This window comes from Lissotriton vulgaris, chromosome 1_2, assembly GCF_964263255.1.
Source record: "Lissotriton vulgaris chromosome 1_2, aLisVul1.2, whole genome shotgun sequence".
NCBI classification, from domain to species: domain Eukaryota; kingdom Metazoa; phylum Chordata; class Amphibia; order Caudata; family Salamandridae; genus Lissotriton; species Lissotriton vulgaris.
Genome location: NC_141686.1, coordinates 208,387,242 through 208,407,044, shown reverse-complemented (window position 1 = coordinate 208,407,044; position 19,803 = coordinate 208,387,242). Strand labels below are relative to the sequence as shown.

General features: G+C 39.7%; 1 protein-coding gene and 1 pseudogene across 1 annotated transcript; both read left to right on the top strand.

Annotated features, from left to right (window-relative positions):
* The first annotated feature begins 438 nt into the window (after positions 1 to 438).
* On the top strand, positions 439 to 1,368 carry LOC147734984 (olfactory receptor 5B21-like). The gene has a single exon (XM_086953723.1). It carries the CDS (start codon positions 439 to 441, stop codon positions 1,366 to 1,368), a length of 930 nt encoding a protein of 309 aa, XP_086809849.1.
* Positions 1,369 to 7,306: 5,938 nt separating this feature from the next.
* Positions 7,307 to 8,236, top strand: LOC147734983 (olfactory receptor 5B21-like; annotated as a pseudogene).
* Positions 8,237 to 19,803: the final 11,567 nt, after the last annotated feature.

The window sequence follows — 19,803 nt, the reverse complement described above, 5'->3', positions numbered from 1 at the left end:
CAGGCGCATCCTGTATATTTTACATTGCGGCAGGCGGTTCTGCAAGCAGCACCCACTTCAATGTAAAACATACATGTCATGCTTTTACATGCACAATGTGACAGGCTCAGCGGGGGCAATCTGCCCGCCATCGTAACCGGCCCATAAGTGTTGAACTGTAGAAGCTAGATGATGACAGCGCTAGCACATACGGGGTCCACATTGTCACAAACACCATGGAAATCCAGTGTGATATCTTTAGCAACATTTATGGCTTAGAGACACTGGTTCAAAATGCACTTGACAGAAGAAGTACGCAGTGCATGTAATCAGTGATGATTTCTTCTTCTGCCTCTATTATATGTATGGCATTACCCCACTGATGAATATGTGTGATGTAGATCCTACTTCCCTATTTCTCATGTGTCTCTCTTTTGGCAGACTATATTTTCTGGACTAATGGAAGGAACAAACTACACAGTTGTATCAGAGTTCATCCTTCTTGGTCTGACTGAAGACTCAAGGCTCCAGGTTCCCCTCTTCATTTTCTTCCTTCTGGCCTATATCACCACCCTGGTCGGAAATACTGGAATCATGGTTCTGGTCACATTTACTCCTCATCTGCACACGCCCATGTATTTCTTTCTTAGTAATCTGTCCTTTGTGGACATCTGTTACTCAACTAATACAACACCAAATATGTTGGTGAACTTCTTATCAGAAAATAAGACCATTTCTTTTCGAGGGTGTGTTTCACAGCTCTTTCTATTCTGCTTTACAGGGAGTATGGAAGTTTTTCTCCTGGCAGTTATGGCTTATGACCGGTTTGCTGCAATCTGCAACCCTTTGCTCTATACAGCTATTATGACTAAACAGACATGCATTGGTCTTGTACTAGGTGCATACTCAATTTCCTTATTCAATGCTCTTTTAAATGCCATTTGCACGTTCAAGCTGTCCTTCTGTAGGTCGAATAGAATCAAACACTATTATTGTGATATCCCTCCACTGCTGAAACTCTCCTGCTCTGACATCTCCCTTAACGAGGCCGTGCTATTTTTTGTAGTTGGTAGCCTCACTTTACTTTCTCTTTCTTTCATTGTCCTCTCATATGCTCACATTATTTCTGCCATCTTGCAAATTCACTCCTCAGAGAGTAGGAAGAAAGCTTTTTCCACATGCTCCTCTCACTTTGTCTGTGTCACTCTATTCTTTGGAACAATTCTCTTCATGTACATACGACCCAGCTCCAGTTACTCAATGGATCAGGACAGAGTGACATCAGTCTTTTACACAGCAATAATTCCAATGTTAAACCCCCTGATTTACAGCCTAAGAAACAATGAGGTGAAGGAGGCCCTTAAAAAACTGAAACAGAATTGGTGTTAAAACATTTCAGGCAACAGAATTGGATGTGTTGTTGTTATTCAGACTACTCACTGTCAGATCAATGTTTTGACTTATGTAGCATGGATAGAATGATCATATCATATCATATAATATCACATCATTTCATATACTATAACATATTTCATATCATACCATATCATATAATATCATATATTATCATCTAATATCATATATCATATCATATCACATCATGTATCATACCATATCATATAATATAACATATCTCATATGATATCGTATTATTTCGTGATTCATTTCATATCACATCATATACTATAAGCAATCTCATATCATATTGTGTATTATATCATATCATATCCTGTTCGGCTCCGTCCTTTAATATTTCTGGGTACATCTAAGAAGGACCCCCGAATTGGCCAATTATTCTGCTGCCCTTAACAAACTCATCAAATTGGATACATGCAATAAGATTAAGTGGATATGCAAGCTTAGACAGTTCCTATCAGACATAGGGTTGGGGGAATCTTGGATTAGCCAGACTCCGCCACCTAAGCAAGTAATGAAGAAAGCATATTGGGAGTGGGTGCAGGTGGAGGAGACGCTCAGTTCCAATTGGGGGATTCTTACTGAGAAGTTTTTAGAACATAAGCCTGTCTGCAAGCTTGAACCCTTTCCCGACTTTGTTCAAATTCCTAGAGACAGGACACTCTATTTGAAGTTGAGGTTTGGAGCCCTTCCGCTCAACGAACTAACAGCAGGATGGAAGCAGTGCAATCCAGCATCTGCTTCTTGCCCTAGCTGTGCAGCCCTTACTGAGTCCCTTGCCCACTTCCTATTTGCCTGTACAGCCTATCGGGTAGCCAAAAGAAAATGGCTTAAACCCATTTGCGAAAAGTTGGCCTTTAGAAATCACACAATTGCACTACGCATTTTAAAATCTGACACTACCTCCCTTGTCATGGTCTGCAGGCTAGCCAAGTACTTGGGCAGTGCTTGGCTAACCCGTACCAAGCTGCTAAAGGAAAAGAAGAGCAAGGTGGCTGAGGGCCCATTTATTGGCTGTATATTAACTGGTTTAATTGAATTTTATTGTACATACTTTTTATGATAATTTGTATACGATGTTATACATTGGTTGTATGTAAAAGATGTTTTTTTAATTTATGAGTCGAGAATGCATATTCTTTTATGATACATTTTTATCGAATAAAGTACATACAACTACTACTACATATCATATACTGTAACATATCTCATATTATATCATATCATCGTGTTTATCATATCATATCATATAACATAACATACCTCATATCATACCAAATTGTGTATCATATCACATCATATCCCAAACCATATATCATATTGTAGTGTTCTATTCATGCATTTGCCTTTAGCATGTGTTTCTAGGTGTGTGTGTTTGGAGGTGTGCTGGCTTTTCCAACAGTAGAAGGGAGGAAAGTTGCAGTTTTAAAGCACACATGAAAAAAACTGAATTTATAATTCCATGCAAAAAGAGAAAACATGTTTCGTAAAGACAGCAATGCTGCTCGACACACTGGTATTTGACTAAGCACAAGCCTTCCCTTTTGATGTGAGCAGAAGTCATGATAACACTAGTCTAGATGGGTCTTCTAATGACACCTATGACCCAAGAAATTTAAGAGCCAAAAGAGGATGAGATTTTAAATGATCCCAGAGACATTGGCAATTGTAAGGTCCCAATATTTAGGAGGGTAAATGTCACCTGTCGGTCTCTTGCATCAGTCCAGCCAACTTAGAAAAGTGACCTCAATTGTCTAGAGTAACATGAAGTTAGGAATGATTGCATGTAGAATTGAATCATGGTACTACTTAATTGATGTTCTCTAAAATAAAGTTGAGTTGATTTGTGTCATTAGGTACTTTGCTAATCTGTGAAAGTGTGCATTCTTTTTTCCTGCTGAATAATTATTGTGTATGGTTTCAAATACACTGATTTCTTAAACATAGCCTCTTAGTGATTTTTTTCTTCTGTCAACAATAAAGAGGAATGTGTGTCTCACATAGACTGAGTTGAGCCTTGCCTGCCCACATATGTATGGTACTCCCTAATTACCATGCTCTGGTTCCTCTGTAGTCTTGTCCTTATCTCCTGTGGTAGCCTAAAAAACCACCAACCTTTCAATGTCAGTGTTATGTTGGATCCTCAAAAATAATACAGGAGACACTGTAAGTAGAATTAGTTCTTTATTAACAAGCACAACCTGGTGTCCGACCACTTGGGAAATCAGCTGCAACTGACAGTCCTGGAGTTCAATCCGCCTATCATTCTAGCATGGAACCGAAGGAGAAATACCACATATGTACACATCATAACACATCCTTCTTCTTTCGAAAAAAAAAACCCTCACAAAAACAAGTGAACAAAGAAGATAAAATCCTAACATAACCTAGTGAATAAAAAAAGATAAAAAGAATACAGCGCTTCTACTAAACCTAAAACAGGTAAAAGCAGATGACATTACATTCTAACATAGTCCTGGTAATAAGAAGGTGTCTTCATACTCTAACACCCATTTCACCTCTTATCATAGTACCACTTGTAGAATCCTATCTGTCACTACTCTCATTCAACAAGGGATCAGCTACATTTCTGGACTCATTCCCATGAGAATTTGAAGTATCAACAAGATCCGGCATGAACTTAGCTCCACAGCAACCAGTATCAACACTACTACTACTATTTCCTTGTTATTTGACCATTTTATTGCACTTGCTTTTAAAGTTATTCTATCTTCCAGGAAAGTTACTTCAAAAATGTCTCTGGTAACTTGGTGGAATTTTGTCTGTGATGAACGTAGGATTTCTACTGTCTCATCTCTTTCCCTCTCTAGCAAAATTAAATCTGATCTTCTCTGGTTACCTTTTACTACATATCTTTCCAATTCTCCTCCTCTTTTCTAGCTGCCTTTCTTTTGCTCTCTGCAAGTTTCCTCCTCTCTTTTCCTTCCTTTTTGCTTTCTCTCTTTTCTATATCTTCTTTTCTCTTTCTTTCTCCCTCTCTTTTCTCCCTTCAGTATTCTTTGGGTTCTCCTTAGTAATTATTTTCATCTCTGAATATATTTTGTATTTTCTGTTCTTAATTTGTACTTGTATTCCACTGTACTATTTCCTGTAAAACTTTAATAAAAATCTCCTAAAAAAAAAAAAAAGCCTGACTTGTCTGAGCCAAGCTAATAAAGAGTGAACACCGGTTAAATTAACGTTCTCCTTCTACTTGCTCTGACTAGGATTGCAGCTGCTGTCAACAGACAACTCCATTTCTATCGAAGGCCTTACTGGTAATATACGAGTGGCCCATTACACTTCTATTACTGTTTTTCTGCCTTGGTTTGTGCATGATTTCTAAATGAGTTACAATCAACAAATTAAATCTCTATGCATAAAATCAAAACATACAGTTCTGATGGACCAGGTAAGAACTATTAAAGTGCCTACATGAATTTACAGACTAATAATGGAAGCCATAGCCAATAAAACTGAGCAGCAGTAGAAAAGCTATGCTAAGTTGGAACATGAACACATGCCTGATCTTTTGGAGATGTTTCCTGTTCTTCTGTATTTGTACCCTTGAAAGCAGCATTATATTGTATTCTAACTATTTCTACACCGATTAACTGACGATAAAAGCATGGAGAGGATATACGTGAGGCGTTGTGGAAAGATTTGCTGTACTGTTACAGGTGTCCAAGTATCTGATTAAGTAGTCTACAGCATGCTGGGATGGATGCACATTAACCAATGCATGTTATCATTGCAACGCTTGTTGTGTATTTTGTACATTTTGTGTGCTTTCTTTTACCAGAGAAGAAATGTACCATCTTGTTTGATGAATGATAAATGCTTCTGCTTAAACGTAACATTAGGCTGTAAAATGTCACTAGCAAGCACTTGCATTGTATTGGTGAATATTGCATTTGTATTGCTGATGTATTAGGTGTATCTGCTTCAGTACACTTGCCATATTTATGGATCTCTCTTCAACTCCCTAGCACACGCCATTGTGAAAACTCTTGAACACTTCCTCATCCGAGGTTTGCAACGGACTATACCCTGATAGTCCTTTGCGCCGTTTAGAACTTTTTTATGGTATTGTAAATAAATACGTGAATTTTGATATAACAAGAAATCAGAGTGTGGTTATAATCAATGTTTCTTTTCACAAATTGATTCTGCTATATTTTGGGTACTGTCTATGCTTGCAGTTAATGTGCATATAACCAATAGTTCTTATATATATCTCCCCCTTGTTGCTCTAATCAACACATGCAGATTTAACCGCATCACCGAGAAACAAATGATAATGATATAAGCTTGGTACCAATTCATAGTCAAGGACCATCCCCCTTTTTCATACTATTCATACCCAGGTCCTTTGATTCTGTGGGTGAACCCCATTGATTTAGGGGTGCAGTGTTTTAATGCCATCTTCTTAAGACTAGAGGGCACAGGTACCTAGATAAAGGCACCATCAGCAGTTCCTCCTAGTGGTCTAAGCTGCTTCTTTTGCAGTGACCTAACCAAGACTAGCAGGTTCAGCAACAGCTGTGGCAGCTGTCTTTTATCCTTTTCCAGGGTGGACCACCAAGAGGATAGAGACAACCCTTGACAGAAGGATGCTAATTTACCCTTGTCTGCCTAATGATGATTGGTCAACACTAACAACCAGTCCCATGTTACGGTAGGCTTTAGAATCTAGTATGTGTTTGAGGTGCACAGATTGGTATGCTCCACTTTTCCATATGACTACAGTTAGGTCAGAAGATCATGTGTTCCTGGGACTAATACTTTTAATTAGCTATTCCACCTAACTACAGATGTCAAGTAGGGACAAACAGACAGACGTCCTTCACTGTCCATGTAGAGTCAAGTGGAAGCCTGTTAGAGTTTGTGTGCTTTTGTTTCAGTGGATCAAGACCAAAGCAGTACTAAAGTGCATGAATCGTTCTCCAGTACTTTGGGCAGACTCTAGCTCCAGTAAGGAATACCTTTGCTACAGAAAAAAAATCCAAAATCCATGTTGGGAATAAAATCCCAGTATTCAATTGCCTAAGGGCAGGTTTATGTTAAAAGTCTAATCTTCAAGTAGAGATGAAAGTCGCTTGATGTCAAACAAGCTTTGTTGTCGTCTGTAGGAATCTGCCACATAGAGATAAGCTTACACCTTGAATGTTTGACATTATATAAAATAGCACATTGCGTAATATAATATATTAATGTTTTGAAGAAAGATGAATCCTCAAGCACTCACTGCAACAGGTGTGAAATGTGGAAAGAGCTGAGCCAAAATGTAAACCTAATGTTTCCATCAAAGCAAAGAAATTATTTTTGCAAGAAGTTATTAGAACTTGTATCTAAGGGGCCATTTACGATGGCGGATGGACAAAGTCCGCCCGCCATCGCAGCCTCAAAAGGGCCCACCCGCCATAGTTGCGGTGGTCCCGCCATACGAATTATGATGCGCCCGCCAGTGTGGCAGGCGCATCCTGTATATTTTACATTGCGGCAGGCGGTTCTGCAAGCAGCACCCACTGCAATGTAAAACATACATGTCATGCTTTTACATGCACAATGTGACAGGCTCAGCGGGGGCAATCCGCCCGCCATCGTAACCGGCCCATAAGTGTTGAACTGTAGAAGCTAGATGATGACAGCGCTAGCACATACGGGGTCCACATTGTCACAAACACCATGGAAATCCAGTGTGATATCTTTAGCAACATTTATGGCTTAGAGACACTGGTTCAAAATGCATTTGACAGAAGAAGTATGCAGTGCATGTAATCAGTGATGATTTCTTCTTCTGCCTCTATTATATGTATGGCATTACCCCACTGATGAATATGTGTGATGTAGATCCTACTTCCCTATTTCTCATGTGTCTCTCTTATGGCAGACTATATTTTCTGGACTAATGGAAGAAACAAACTACACAGTTGTATCAGAGTTCATCCTTCTTGGTCTGACTGAAGACTCAAGGCTCCAGGTTCCCCTCTTCATTTTCTTCCTTCTGGCCTATATCACCACCCTGGTCGGAAATGCTGGAATCATGGTTCTGGTCACATTTACTCCTCATCTGCACACTCCCATGTATTTCTTTCTTAGTAATCTGTCCTTTGTGGACATCCGTTACTCAACTAATACAACACCAAATATGTTGGTGAACTTCTTATCAGAAAATAAGACCATTTCTTTTCGAGGGTGTGTTTCACAGCTCTTTCTACTCTGCTTTACAGGGAGTATGGAAGTTTTTCTCCTGGCAGTTATGGCTTATGACCGGTTTGCTGCAATCTGCAACCCTTTGCTCTATACAGCTATTATGACTAAACAGACATGCATTGGTCTTGTACTAGGTGCATAATCAATTTCCTTATTCAATGCTCTATTAAATGCCATTTGCACGTTCAAGCTGTCCTTCTGTAGGTCGAATAGAATCAAACACTATTATTGTGATATCCCTCCACTGCTGAAACTCTCATGCTCTGACATCTCCCTCAACGAGGCCGTGCTATTTTTTGTAGTTGGTAGCCTCACTTTACTTTCTCTTTCTTTCATTGTCCTCTCATATGCTTACATTATTTCTGCCATCTTGCAAATTCACTCCTCAGAGAGTAGGAAGAAAGCTTTTTCCACATGCTCCTCTCACTTTGTCTGTGTCACTCCATTCTTTGGAACAATTCTCTTCATGTACATACGACCCAGCTCCAGTTACTCAATGGATCAGGACAGAGTGACATCAGTCTTTTACACAGCAATAATTCCAATGTTAAACCCCCTGATTTACAGCCTAAGAAACAATGAGGTGAAGGAGGCCCTTAAAAAACTGAAACAGAATTGGTGTTAAAACATTTCAGGCAACAGAATTGGATGTGTTGTTGTTATTCAGACTACTCACTGTCAGATCAATGTTTTGACTTATGTAGCATGGATAGAATGATCATATCATATCATATAATATCACATCATTTCATATACTATAACATATTTCATATCATACCATATCATATAATATCATATATTATCATCTAATATCATATATCATATCATATCACATCATGTATCATACCATATCATATAATATAACATATCTCATATGATATCGTATTATTTCGTGATTCATTTCATATCACATCATATACTATAAGCAATCTCATATCATATTGTGTATTATATCATATCATATCCTGTTCGGCTCCGTCCTTTAATATTTCTGGGTACATCTAAGAAGGACCCCCGAATTGGCCAATTATTCTGCTGCCCTTAACAAACTCATCAAATTGGATACATGCAATAAGATTAAGTGGATATGCAAGCTTAGACAGTTCCTATCAGACATAGGGTTGGGGGAATCTTGGATTAGCCAGACTCCGCCACCTAAGCAAGTAATGAAGAAAGCATATTGGGAGTGGGTGCAGGTGGAGGAGACGCTCAGTTCCAATTGGGGGATTCTTACTGAGAAGTTTTTAGAAAATAAGCCTGTCTGCAAGCTTGAACCCTTTCCCGACTTTGTTCAAATTCCTAGAGACAGGACACTCTATTTGAAGTTGAGGTTTGGAGCCCTTCCGCTCAACGAACTAACAGCAGGATGGAAGCAGTGCAATCCAGCATCTGCTTCTTGCCCTAGCTGTGCAGCCCCTACTGAGTCCCTTGCCCACTTCCTATTTGCCTGTACAGCCTATCGGGTAGCCAGAAGAAAATGGCTTAAACCCATTTGCGAAAAGTTGGCCTTTAGAAATCACACAATTGCACTACGCATTTTAAAATCTGACACTACCTCCCTTGTCATGGTCTGCAGGCTAGCCAAGTACTTGGGCAGTGCTTGGCTAACCCGTACCAAGCTGCTAAAGGAAAAGAAGAGCAAGGTGGCTGAGGGCCCATTTATTGGCTGTATATTAACTGGTTTAATTGAATTTTATTGTACATACTTTTTATGATCATTTGTATACGATTTTATACATTGGTTGTATGTAAAAGATGTTTTTTTAATTTATGAGTCGAGAATGCATATTCTTTTATGATACATTTTTATCGAATAAAGTACATACAACTACTACTACATATATACTGTAACATATCTCATATTATATAATATCATCGTGTTTATCATATCATATCATATACCATAACATACCTCATATCATACCAAATTGTGTATCATATCACATCATATCCCAAACCATATATCATATTGTAGTGTTCTATTCATGCATTTGCCTTTAGCATGTGTTTCTAGGTGTGTGTGTTTGGAGGTGTGCTGGCTTTTCCAACAGTAGAAGGGAGGAAAGTTGCAGTTTTAAAGCACACATGAAAAAAACTGAATTTATAATTCAATGCAAAAAGAGAAAACATGTTTCGTAAAGACAGCAATGCTGCTCGACACACTGGTATTTGACTAAGCACAAGCCTTCCCTTTTGATGTGAGCAGAAGTCATGATAACACTAGTCTAGATGGGTCTTCTAATGACACCTATGACCCAAGAAATTTAAGAGCCAAAAGAGGATGAGATTTTAAATGATCCCAGAGACATTGGCAATTGTAAGGTCCCAATATTTAGGAGGGTAAATGTCACCTGTCGGTCTCTTGCATCAGTCCAGCCAACTTAGAAAAGTGACCTCAATTGTCTAGAGTAACATGAAGTTAGGAATGATTGCATGTAGAATTGAATCATGGTACTACTTAATTGATGTGCTCTAAAATAAAGTTGAGTTGATTTGTGTCATTAGGTACTTTGCTAATCTGTGAAAGTGTGCATTCTTTTTTCCTGCTGAATAATTATTGTGTATGGTTTCAAATACGCTGATTTCTTAAACATAGCCTCTTAGTGATTTTTTTCTTCTGTCAACAATAAAGAGGAATGTGTGTCTCACATAGACTGAGTTGAGCCTTGCCTGCCCACATATGTATGGTACTCCCTAATTACCATGCTCTGGTTCCTCTGTAGTCTTGTCCTTATCTCCTGTGGTAGCCTAAAAAAACACCAACCTTTCAATGTCAGTGTTATGTTGGATCCTCAAAAATAATACAGGAGACACTGTAAGTAGAATTAGTTCTTTATTAACAAGCACAACCTGGTGTCCGACCACTTGGGAAATCAGCTGCAACTGACAGTCCTGGAGTTCAATCCGCCTATCATTCTAGCATGGAACCGAAGGAGAAATACCACATATGTACACATCATAACACATCCTTCTTCTTTGGAAAAAAAAAGCCTCACAAAAACAAGTGAACAAAGAAGATAAAATCCTAACATAACCTAGTGAATAAAAAAAGATAAAAAGAATACAGCGCTTCTACTAAACCTAAAACAGGTAAAAGCAGATGACATTACATTCTAACATAGTCCTGGTAATAAGAAGGTGTCTTCATACTCTAACACCCATTTCACCTATTATCATAGTACCACTTGTAGAATCCTATCTGTCACTACTCTCATTCAACAAGGGATCAGCTACATTTCTGGACTCATTCCCATGAGAATTTGAAGTATCAACAAGATCCGGCATGAACTTAGCTCCACAGCAACCAGTATCAACACTACTCTGTCCAGGACACGTGCTACGACTTTGATACAAAGCCAGTCTTTGAAAATTCCATCTTTCTCCTCCTTCAATGACCACAAAAAACGTAACAACCTTAGTCCCACGAAAGCTTCTGTAAACTTTCTTGAACCACCTCTCCACTTGCCTGACCTCACCTTGACCCAGTCTCCAACTTTGAATGTGAACCAGCTCACCACCACCAACAACCCAATCTTGTAGCCAAGAGGGAACCAACTTAGAACCAGGAAAACGTCCTCTTATAAGCAGAAAAGGACACCTGTGGGTGACACTGTGAACATTATACACAATGCGAACATTGCCCTACTTAATTAAAAGGAAGAATACATTTACATACTTCACTGATTTTGATAGGTCAACACCTGAGTCGTATTACATTAAAGTATATGTTTCTTTAACTCCCAATGTCATCTTAACCCATACAAAATAAATGTAATCAAATTCTTTCAGACATGATATTTTGGTCAGGGGTTATGATCACTGGAAAGCCACCATTGATTTGAAATCAGTCTGGGGTTCTAGGAACTGCAGGTGCGAGGCACTGAAGCCTTACATTGTGCCTGTCTAATCCCAGCACAAATTTTGATTTTAAATGATACAGTATACCAACCTACTTGCTTTGGTTTGGCAACTGCAAAGAAGCTCCTTAGCTGAGTATAATAATTGGTGCATTTACACACATTATACAATTGAGGTTTTACTACCTTTATTTCAAAATAACACATTTATTGTGTCTGAAATGGATCCTTTAGGTTGACTAGTTTGGCAGTCGAATTTGAATGCCTGCCAACTCATTACACTGTTTCAGGTTATATGCAAGACAGACCCGACCCAAGATTTCCAGATACACATTTGGTAACCACCTATTTAGTGGTTATATTATTTCAGCTGTGGTTGCAGCACTCTACACTTTTGTCTGTTAAACAACACTTATCATTTTTATCCAGTAATATCAAGTTGTCTGACTTTGTCTTGGGACCCAGGCTTCCTAGATCAAAGAAATTCATTTATGCAGCATTACAATGAAATATGGAAACTTTCACAGATCAAAGCAGCATCCCGTTTGCGGGAAATAGACCACGCAAACTTAGGAAGGTTCTTGCTTTTGTCGTCAATAGTATTAACACACTGTCTTCCTACATCTACACGTTGGATAGTATTGTTTCTTCTGGTATTGATATTGTTATTGATATTGTACAAGACGATTTGTACTTGTTACATTATGGTGAAAATCAATTGTGTTCTGTGATGCAATTCACATGGACTTTGCAAACTCTAAAAATGGGAAAAGTACCATGGGATTACTTAAATGCGTCTGCTTTGTTGTTACCATTTAATTTAACTGACAGACAGCAGTTTATGTCCATGAAAGATGCAATTTAAACACTTCTCCACATATAAAAAATAGACCCTTTGCCTTTCTCTGTGGCGGAGACTAACTCTGCTGTCTGGCTCATCCATGGAGTTATATCTTTACCTTTCTCTTTGTCTCACTTCAGCTCTTACATGAAATATTTCCAGCTAGGCTGCTTTAAACCCCTGGAAAGCACTTTTCTGAATGAATTGTGGTCTTTGCCTTTCACATACAGATGTTTACGGGATGAGGAAGAGGTATACCTAACAGGGGTGGACTGTGATTCTACAGTAGGTCATTCCCTTGTTTGTAAAAACATAAAGTTGCACAGGCCTTGTAATCTGTCCGCTCCGAACCTTGCTTTTGTTTTAAACGGTAAGCAAGTTCCCACAATAACTCCCACATTCACTCTGCTTACTAGGAGTAGTTATCTTATTTTAAATAACCAAAAATGCTGTGGTTTGCTTACTGGAATACCATACATTGTAATGGTTTTACAGCGCATTATTTGCTGTAGAAATGTGATTTCTCCTCCCCCACGTGTCGTAGCACGATACCTCAATTTGGCGTTCCATACCAACTTTGGAGGCGGAGTTCAACAAGTTGAACAGACTAAAAGTGCGTTTACTCCAACAAGTCCCCCTTACTCCCACGCACAAGACCTTCAATCTGCAGGTGGCTAGCACTGCTAGCGAAATTCTAACTCTTTTGAACAATAACCTCCCACTATATTTTGTCTTTGGAGGATTCATTTTAATACTAGCATTAGCTGCTGGAATCCTGCTTCTACTGTGCCTGCTGCACAATGGCTGCTCCTCTTTTAGGTCTGCACAGACCGGCACAGCTGCAATTGCTCTCAGTGTGTCTTATGGGTTGTCCTTCTGCTTTGTGTACTTCATTTGCGTCCAACCAGTATTTTCATGCTTGCGATGTCCGTTCACATGGGCATAGGTTCATGTCTATTCAATTTGTTATGTTCTGAGAGGGATTTAGACCAATTAATGGGTCCCTTAGTGGCCAATGAGCAAGACTGTTCTGGGATTGGATTTATGGTGAGAGCGTATGCACTTGGAGTTTTGGCTCAATGGGATATCTGTGAGGCTGCACAGAATCTCCTACTTCAAAGTTACATCGAATATCACACACGTTGTCCAACGATGCTCATGGAGGTACCCGACTGTGAGGAGCACACTTGTTTATTCAGCTTGCTGAATTGGATGGCATCCTTTTTTCTATCAATAACAATAATGTCCTTTTGGAGGGTGTTGCATTCTTTTGCTCATATACTCTGATGGATTAACCTCAAGAATGCACCACAGGCATCCCACAGGTTCTTAAATTTCAGATGTATTTCTTCCATTTCTTTTTACCCTAAATAGTTTCCCCCCCCTTTTTTTCCCTCTTCTTTATATATTTTTTTACAACATTTTTTTTACCTCTGCTTGCCCTTTTGAACTCTGGTCTCATCCTATGTCTACATACTATGGACTTACCAGGGGGAGGGTGTAGAATGGATGGTGGGTCCATTGTAGGCATTGCTAAGTTAGCATGAGGTTCACTGACATGAGGCTACTTTTGTGCACAACACTACATGCCTTTATTTTGCAAGACTATGTTTGTGCCCCTTTTCACATAAAATATGTCTGTTTTTCGCGTTCTCTGCTGTGCTCTGAGGTTTGGTCTGCAAACAATCTACAAGGTGGTACAACAGTGCCCCTTGTTATTCTGTTCTGGTCAGTCCCTCGCACCTATACATAACATGACACACAGCTGCACTACTGCAAGTCATGTGCTTTATATTGCAAGCAAAGCATGTTTTTAGCGCCCTTGAAGTGGTACCTTTCCAGAGGGAAGAGATGTGCATGAACTGAGATGTAAACCTTTCATCTAGGCCTGGAGGTATGAGGTCTGCGGACAAAGACCAGAGGTCTTCTTTTTTATAGTAAACTATATCTTGTCACGGGGAGGGCGGTTCTGCACTGTATCCCTTTTCCACTGCCTTTTTAAAATGATATCCCCGTTTGTATTCTATGGAATTGTGACAATGCTGACAATATTGTTTTTATGCATTTTGCTGCTAGTAATAGCACTTGCACCGTACCCATAGAGCGCATTAGTTAAAAAATGTATTTTAACTATATCGTGACTCTGAATACTCTTATTGTGGACTCTTATGAGTGAGTGAGTAAACGAGCTGTCTTGGTCCAACGATTCCTGAGAGAGTCAGAAGCATTGTGTTCTGGGTTGTCTAATCATTGGTAGCTCTGCCAATATGTCAGAGAATAAATGAGACACTATAGCTAGTTGTTTTATAGGATTTTCGGGCACTATGGTGATAGGTTGGTACACCACTATACACGAGGTCCTGGTTTCCTGCGCATAGTTCTGTCTACACAGTTCTATCCCCACAACAACTGACTAGGAGACCGACCACTAGATAACACCAATGAATAGTCCCTTTTAACAATGTGTTCGCTATTTCCACCATACCTTATGCCCCTATACGGCTATAATCCATTCATACCCCTATAATGGCATAAACGATCAGAGCCATATTTTCAGCCACATTTCTGAAACTCGCCTCTGCAGCTCATTACAGTAGATGACACAGCAGAAGCCACTATCTTAGATTCCTAGATTACACTCCGAGTTCTTCAACAAGATAAAACCCAGCAACCTGGGAAAGCCCCACTTGCTATGTTTTGATTAGTAATAGAACTCTAATGAGCACTGAAAGGACGATCACTTCCTAGTGACATCTTTATTGACGTCTTATGTTCAAAAACTTACGTCAAACAAGGCACCTTTCAGGTATAAATATTACCAACGTTGCCTTAAGCAAACGCGACAACGATATCGATGGTGTGGTGAATACAGGAGCAGAACAGCTGTCCCTTGCAGAGACCAGCAGATGCAAGCAGCCCACGGACGCTGCCCCTCCTCCTCCTTGACACGCTGAGAGAGACGCTGTCTTTTCTCTTGCCGAGAAAATCCAGCTCCGGCGTTTCCAACCTACTCTTGCGAGTGACTGGAATATCGAAGCCTGAAAGGAGATACAAGACCTCCAACATTCTATTCCAGAGGTATGGTGTTGACTAAACCCTTAGAGAGAATTCTTGAAGCAAAACTTGGCAAAACCAACTTAACTAAATTGCTACTTACTCCCTCCCAAGTATTAGGCTTAGGTCAGGTACACTGGGGTAGGCATAGTTAGAAGCACCAGTTGAGTACGTTAGCCTAATGTATATATGAATGTATATATTTTATTCATTTTACCCATTGTATGGCTAAGAAACCATATCAATGCTTTTACAGTATTATTTCGCAATCCTCCTTTTACTGTACGCACTTTTTATAATAACAAGTATTGCAATTGTGGCAATTCATTTCTCTTGCATGAGAAGAAAGACTTTTCAATAAATAATACCTTTTATTGAAAACGCCCGTCTCTCTATTCTCTGCATCTTGGTGAAAGTAATCTACACAACTGACTGAGTAAAATAACTGTCTATTGTTTCAGACAACTCTAGAGATTGACTCTTATTCTAAGGAGCAAAGTTGTCATGTTTATGCGGTTTTTGGAAAACTGAATCCCTTCTTGTCTGTGCTAGGGAAGCTGATCACTTCCTATTCAGTCAAGAAAGTTTCCAGTGACCTCTGAGCTAGCTGGTACAAACCCAATTAAGTTTAGCATAGTCAGTAGAGACCTGGAAGACCACACTTCTATGTCTACACTGCTGTGTATGTTATTCCAATGCGCAGGGCCTATAGGGAAAATAGGAACTACACTACAGGACCTCTGAAATCTAGACAGACTGTGCTCCATGGTCTACCAGGATCACTAATCATCCCCATACTGTTCTGACTACTGACCCTCAATCTCTTCTCACTCTCCTTGCACAACTCACATTCTTTCACCCACCTTCTAAATTCGGCATGCATCCCAGGCCACCAGAAGTCTTCCTTGACTCTTTTGATAGTCATCCCTTGACCTAGATGTCCTTCGTGAGCAAGCGTGAACATATGAGTTCTCAATTTATCATGTGGAAAAAACGATCCCCTCTCATGATTACATCAGAACCACGCAAGGTCAGCTCATCAATGAATTTACAAAAAGATCTAGCAGACATTTACAACACACTTTCTCTACGTGTGCCTAATTTAATCATATCAATCACCACTTTAAGAGTAGTGTCAGACTGCATACAATCTTCTCACTTCATGCACCCTGAAAAATGCACAAAGAATACAATCTTGTACATTACAAACAGGGGCAATAACTTCTTCAGATTTAAGCCTCCCCACCACATTCTTATGAACATATTTCCAATCCAGTGACATGCGAGTTAAGCAATCCACCTGAGAGTTTTTCCATCCCTGAATGAATTCCACATCATACAAATACTCCTGTAATCTGGCTGCAAACCTGGCCTAACATGCAGTCCCTTCTCCAGAATTGCTAGCAGATAAGATTTTGATCAGCAGTTTGTGGTCAGTTCTCAACACAAATCAGGTACCCAACAAATAGACTTCGAAGTACTCAGTGCCCCAGGCTGCAGCTAAGGCTTTCCGTTCGAATACTGTGTGAGGGTGCGAGAAGCAAATGCTATTGTTTTTTCAGTACCATTTTTGAATTGAGAAAAAACCACACCAATACCAGTAATGCTAGCATCAACTGTGAGAAAAGATGTACTCTTCATGCTGAATGAGGTTAAAATACCAGAATTGCACATTTCTTCCTTAACTTATTTAAAAGACTCTTATTGTTCTTTTCCCCAGATATATTTGCTGCCCTTGTGAAGAAGACACCTTTAAAGCTCAGTGATATTAGCAAACCCCTTAACAAATTTTGAACAATATTCAGCTATCCGTAAAATGGCCTTAGCTGCTATTTATCTTTAGGACAATGTGCACGTTTGTATTGCTTCTATGTTTAGGAGCAATACCTCCACTATAAATGGTATAACCTAGATATTCAACCATGTCTGTTAAAAATGTACACTTGTTTTTGTTTATTGTCATCCCCATCTCTTCTAGTTTCCACAATACCTGTCTCAAAATAGCATTGTGTTGCTCCACTGTTTTGCCAGAAATCAATGTGTTGTCCTGAAAATAAACTACACCACTGATTCCTTTAAATATGCTATTCATCATTCTCTGAAAAACACTTGCTGCCGACACTAGACCGAAAGGCATGTGAGTCAATTGGAACATGCCTTCCGTGGTGATTAAGGCAGTTAGCGATTTGGAGTCAGGATGTAGTATGATATAATGATAAGCACTTCTCAAATCAACTTTTGTAAAGTACTTACCACCACTCACAGACTGTAACAACTCATTGATATTAGGTAACAGAAACGGGTCAGTGACAATATCTCTGTGGAGGTAACTCAAGACTATGCAGAATGTCTTACACCATCAGCTTTCTGAGTCATGATGACCAGAGAAATCCACTAAGACACTTAAATTGGCTCTAACCTTTCACACATCCTTGCCTATCTTCAAAAAAATTGTGTGACTCATGAAGTATGTTATCAATCTGTACTTCATCCTCCACCACCATAACACAATTCAGAGACCTAGGATTTATTACAATATGAAGGTAATCCTGGTGCATCCAGCCAATAATGGGAGGACCTTCTTTGGTGACATAGACCTAGCCCTCAGTACTTCTTGTGCCAAAATATATGACACCAAACATATGTCCTAAATTGACAATAGTCGGTCCTTGGAAACCCACAGGATTGCTGTCTGTGTCAGATAATGAGGTATTACTCCACAATGACCTATACAAATACTAAGGAATAATACTAAACATGAGTCAAGCTTTGTAAAGTACTTACCACCACTTACAACTCATTGATATTAGGTAATAGAAACGTGTGAGAGACAATATCTCTGTGGAGGTAACTCAAGAGTATGCAGATTGTCAAACATGCAATGTTGAAGGGACAGAAGAATGTATTACTTGGGAAAAGTCTGGTTTTCAGTTCCTTCCTAAACCACAGCAGAGTATTAATTTGTCTAATTTTGATAGGCAATGTATTCCAGAGTCTAGAGGCTACAAGACTAAATGATCTACCTCTCGGTCGAGCGTTATGAAAATGTGGGGTGCATACCAAATTAGCTGAAGTAGAACGGAGGCGTCAAGCTGGAGAGTACCAGAGTAATCTCCTCTGTAAAGGCTTAGGCCCCATTTGATGAGTTGCCCTTTCGACGATACAGAGTGCCTTAAACTGAACTCTCTTTGCAATAGGTAAGCAATGAAGACTTTTTAAGGCAAGTGAGGCAGAGGCTCTGCGCTGTATATTTAACACAAGCTTAGCTGCGATTACTTGTATCCTTTGCAGCTTTTTTAGCAAGGAGACTGGGGTTCCCAGAAGTAGAGCATTGTAATAGTCTAGCCTGCTCATGATAATTAGTCCTTATCACGTGGGGTCTAGCTGAGGCTGGTAGAAAAGGGAGTATTTTTCGACGAGCTCGGAGCAGATATAGGCAGGTGCTCACTGTTTTGTTCACTTGGGAGTCTAATTGTAGGTTACTTTCTAGTGGTACTCCTAATTTACTAGCTGTCTTAACAGGCAACGGGTGATTATTTACAGAGGGTGGCCAAAAATCCATTGGTAAGGGATGGGGAGTTTTACTTGTAGCACGGTGTAGAATTTCCGTCTTATCATCATTGAGTTGCAGAGAATTATCTCTGCGCCAACCTGCTGTCTCCCGCATACAGCTATGAAATTTTTCCAGGGGGGCTGCATTATTGCACTCAAATGAGAAGACAAGTTGGGTATCGTCTGCTTAGTTTATAACTTCAATGCCAAAAGATGTTATGAGTGAAATAAATGGACGCAGATAGAAATTAAAAAGGATTGGTCTAATAGCCGAACCCTGCGGGACCCCATGTTTTATGGGGCTATTCTGAGAGAGAAAGGGCGTCATAGTTACTACCTGCTGCCCGTCTAAAAGATACGCCTTGCCCACGATACCATTCTCCTCGAGTCGCTGAATCAAGATCATATGATTGACTGTGTCGAATGCGGCTGACATATCTAATAGCACTAAGCTGGCTATTTGGCCTTTGTCTGCCTGCATTCAAAGGTCATCAAGGACTGTCAGCAGAGCAGTTTCGGTACCGTGTCCAGTGCAGAACCCAAAATGAACTTCATCTAAAAAATTGTTTTCTTCTGTCAATTTTGAAATGGCCTTACTCACAACTCTTTCCAGGATCGGGTAGGGTAACGGGGAGATAGGTCTATAGTTAGAAGGGGAGAAGAGGTCCAGCGTAGCTTTTTTAAATAGAGGGGACACAACTGCCTTTTTCCAGAAGTTTAGAAGTGTGCCGTTAGTTAGAAACTGGCAGTATATTTGGTAGAGATAGGGAAACAGCTCCATTCCAAACACTTTCCACATCTTATGTGGAACTGGGTCCGAGGGAGAGCATTAGGAGATACCTGCTGCAATTATGTTAAACTCTTCTTGTGAAGGGGCCTGAAAGAGCT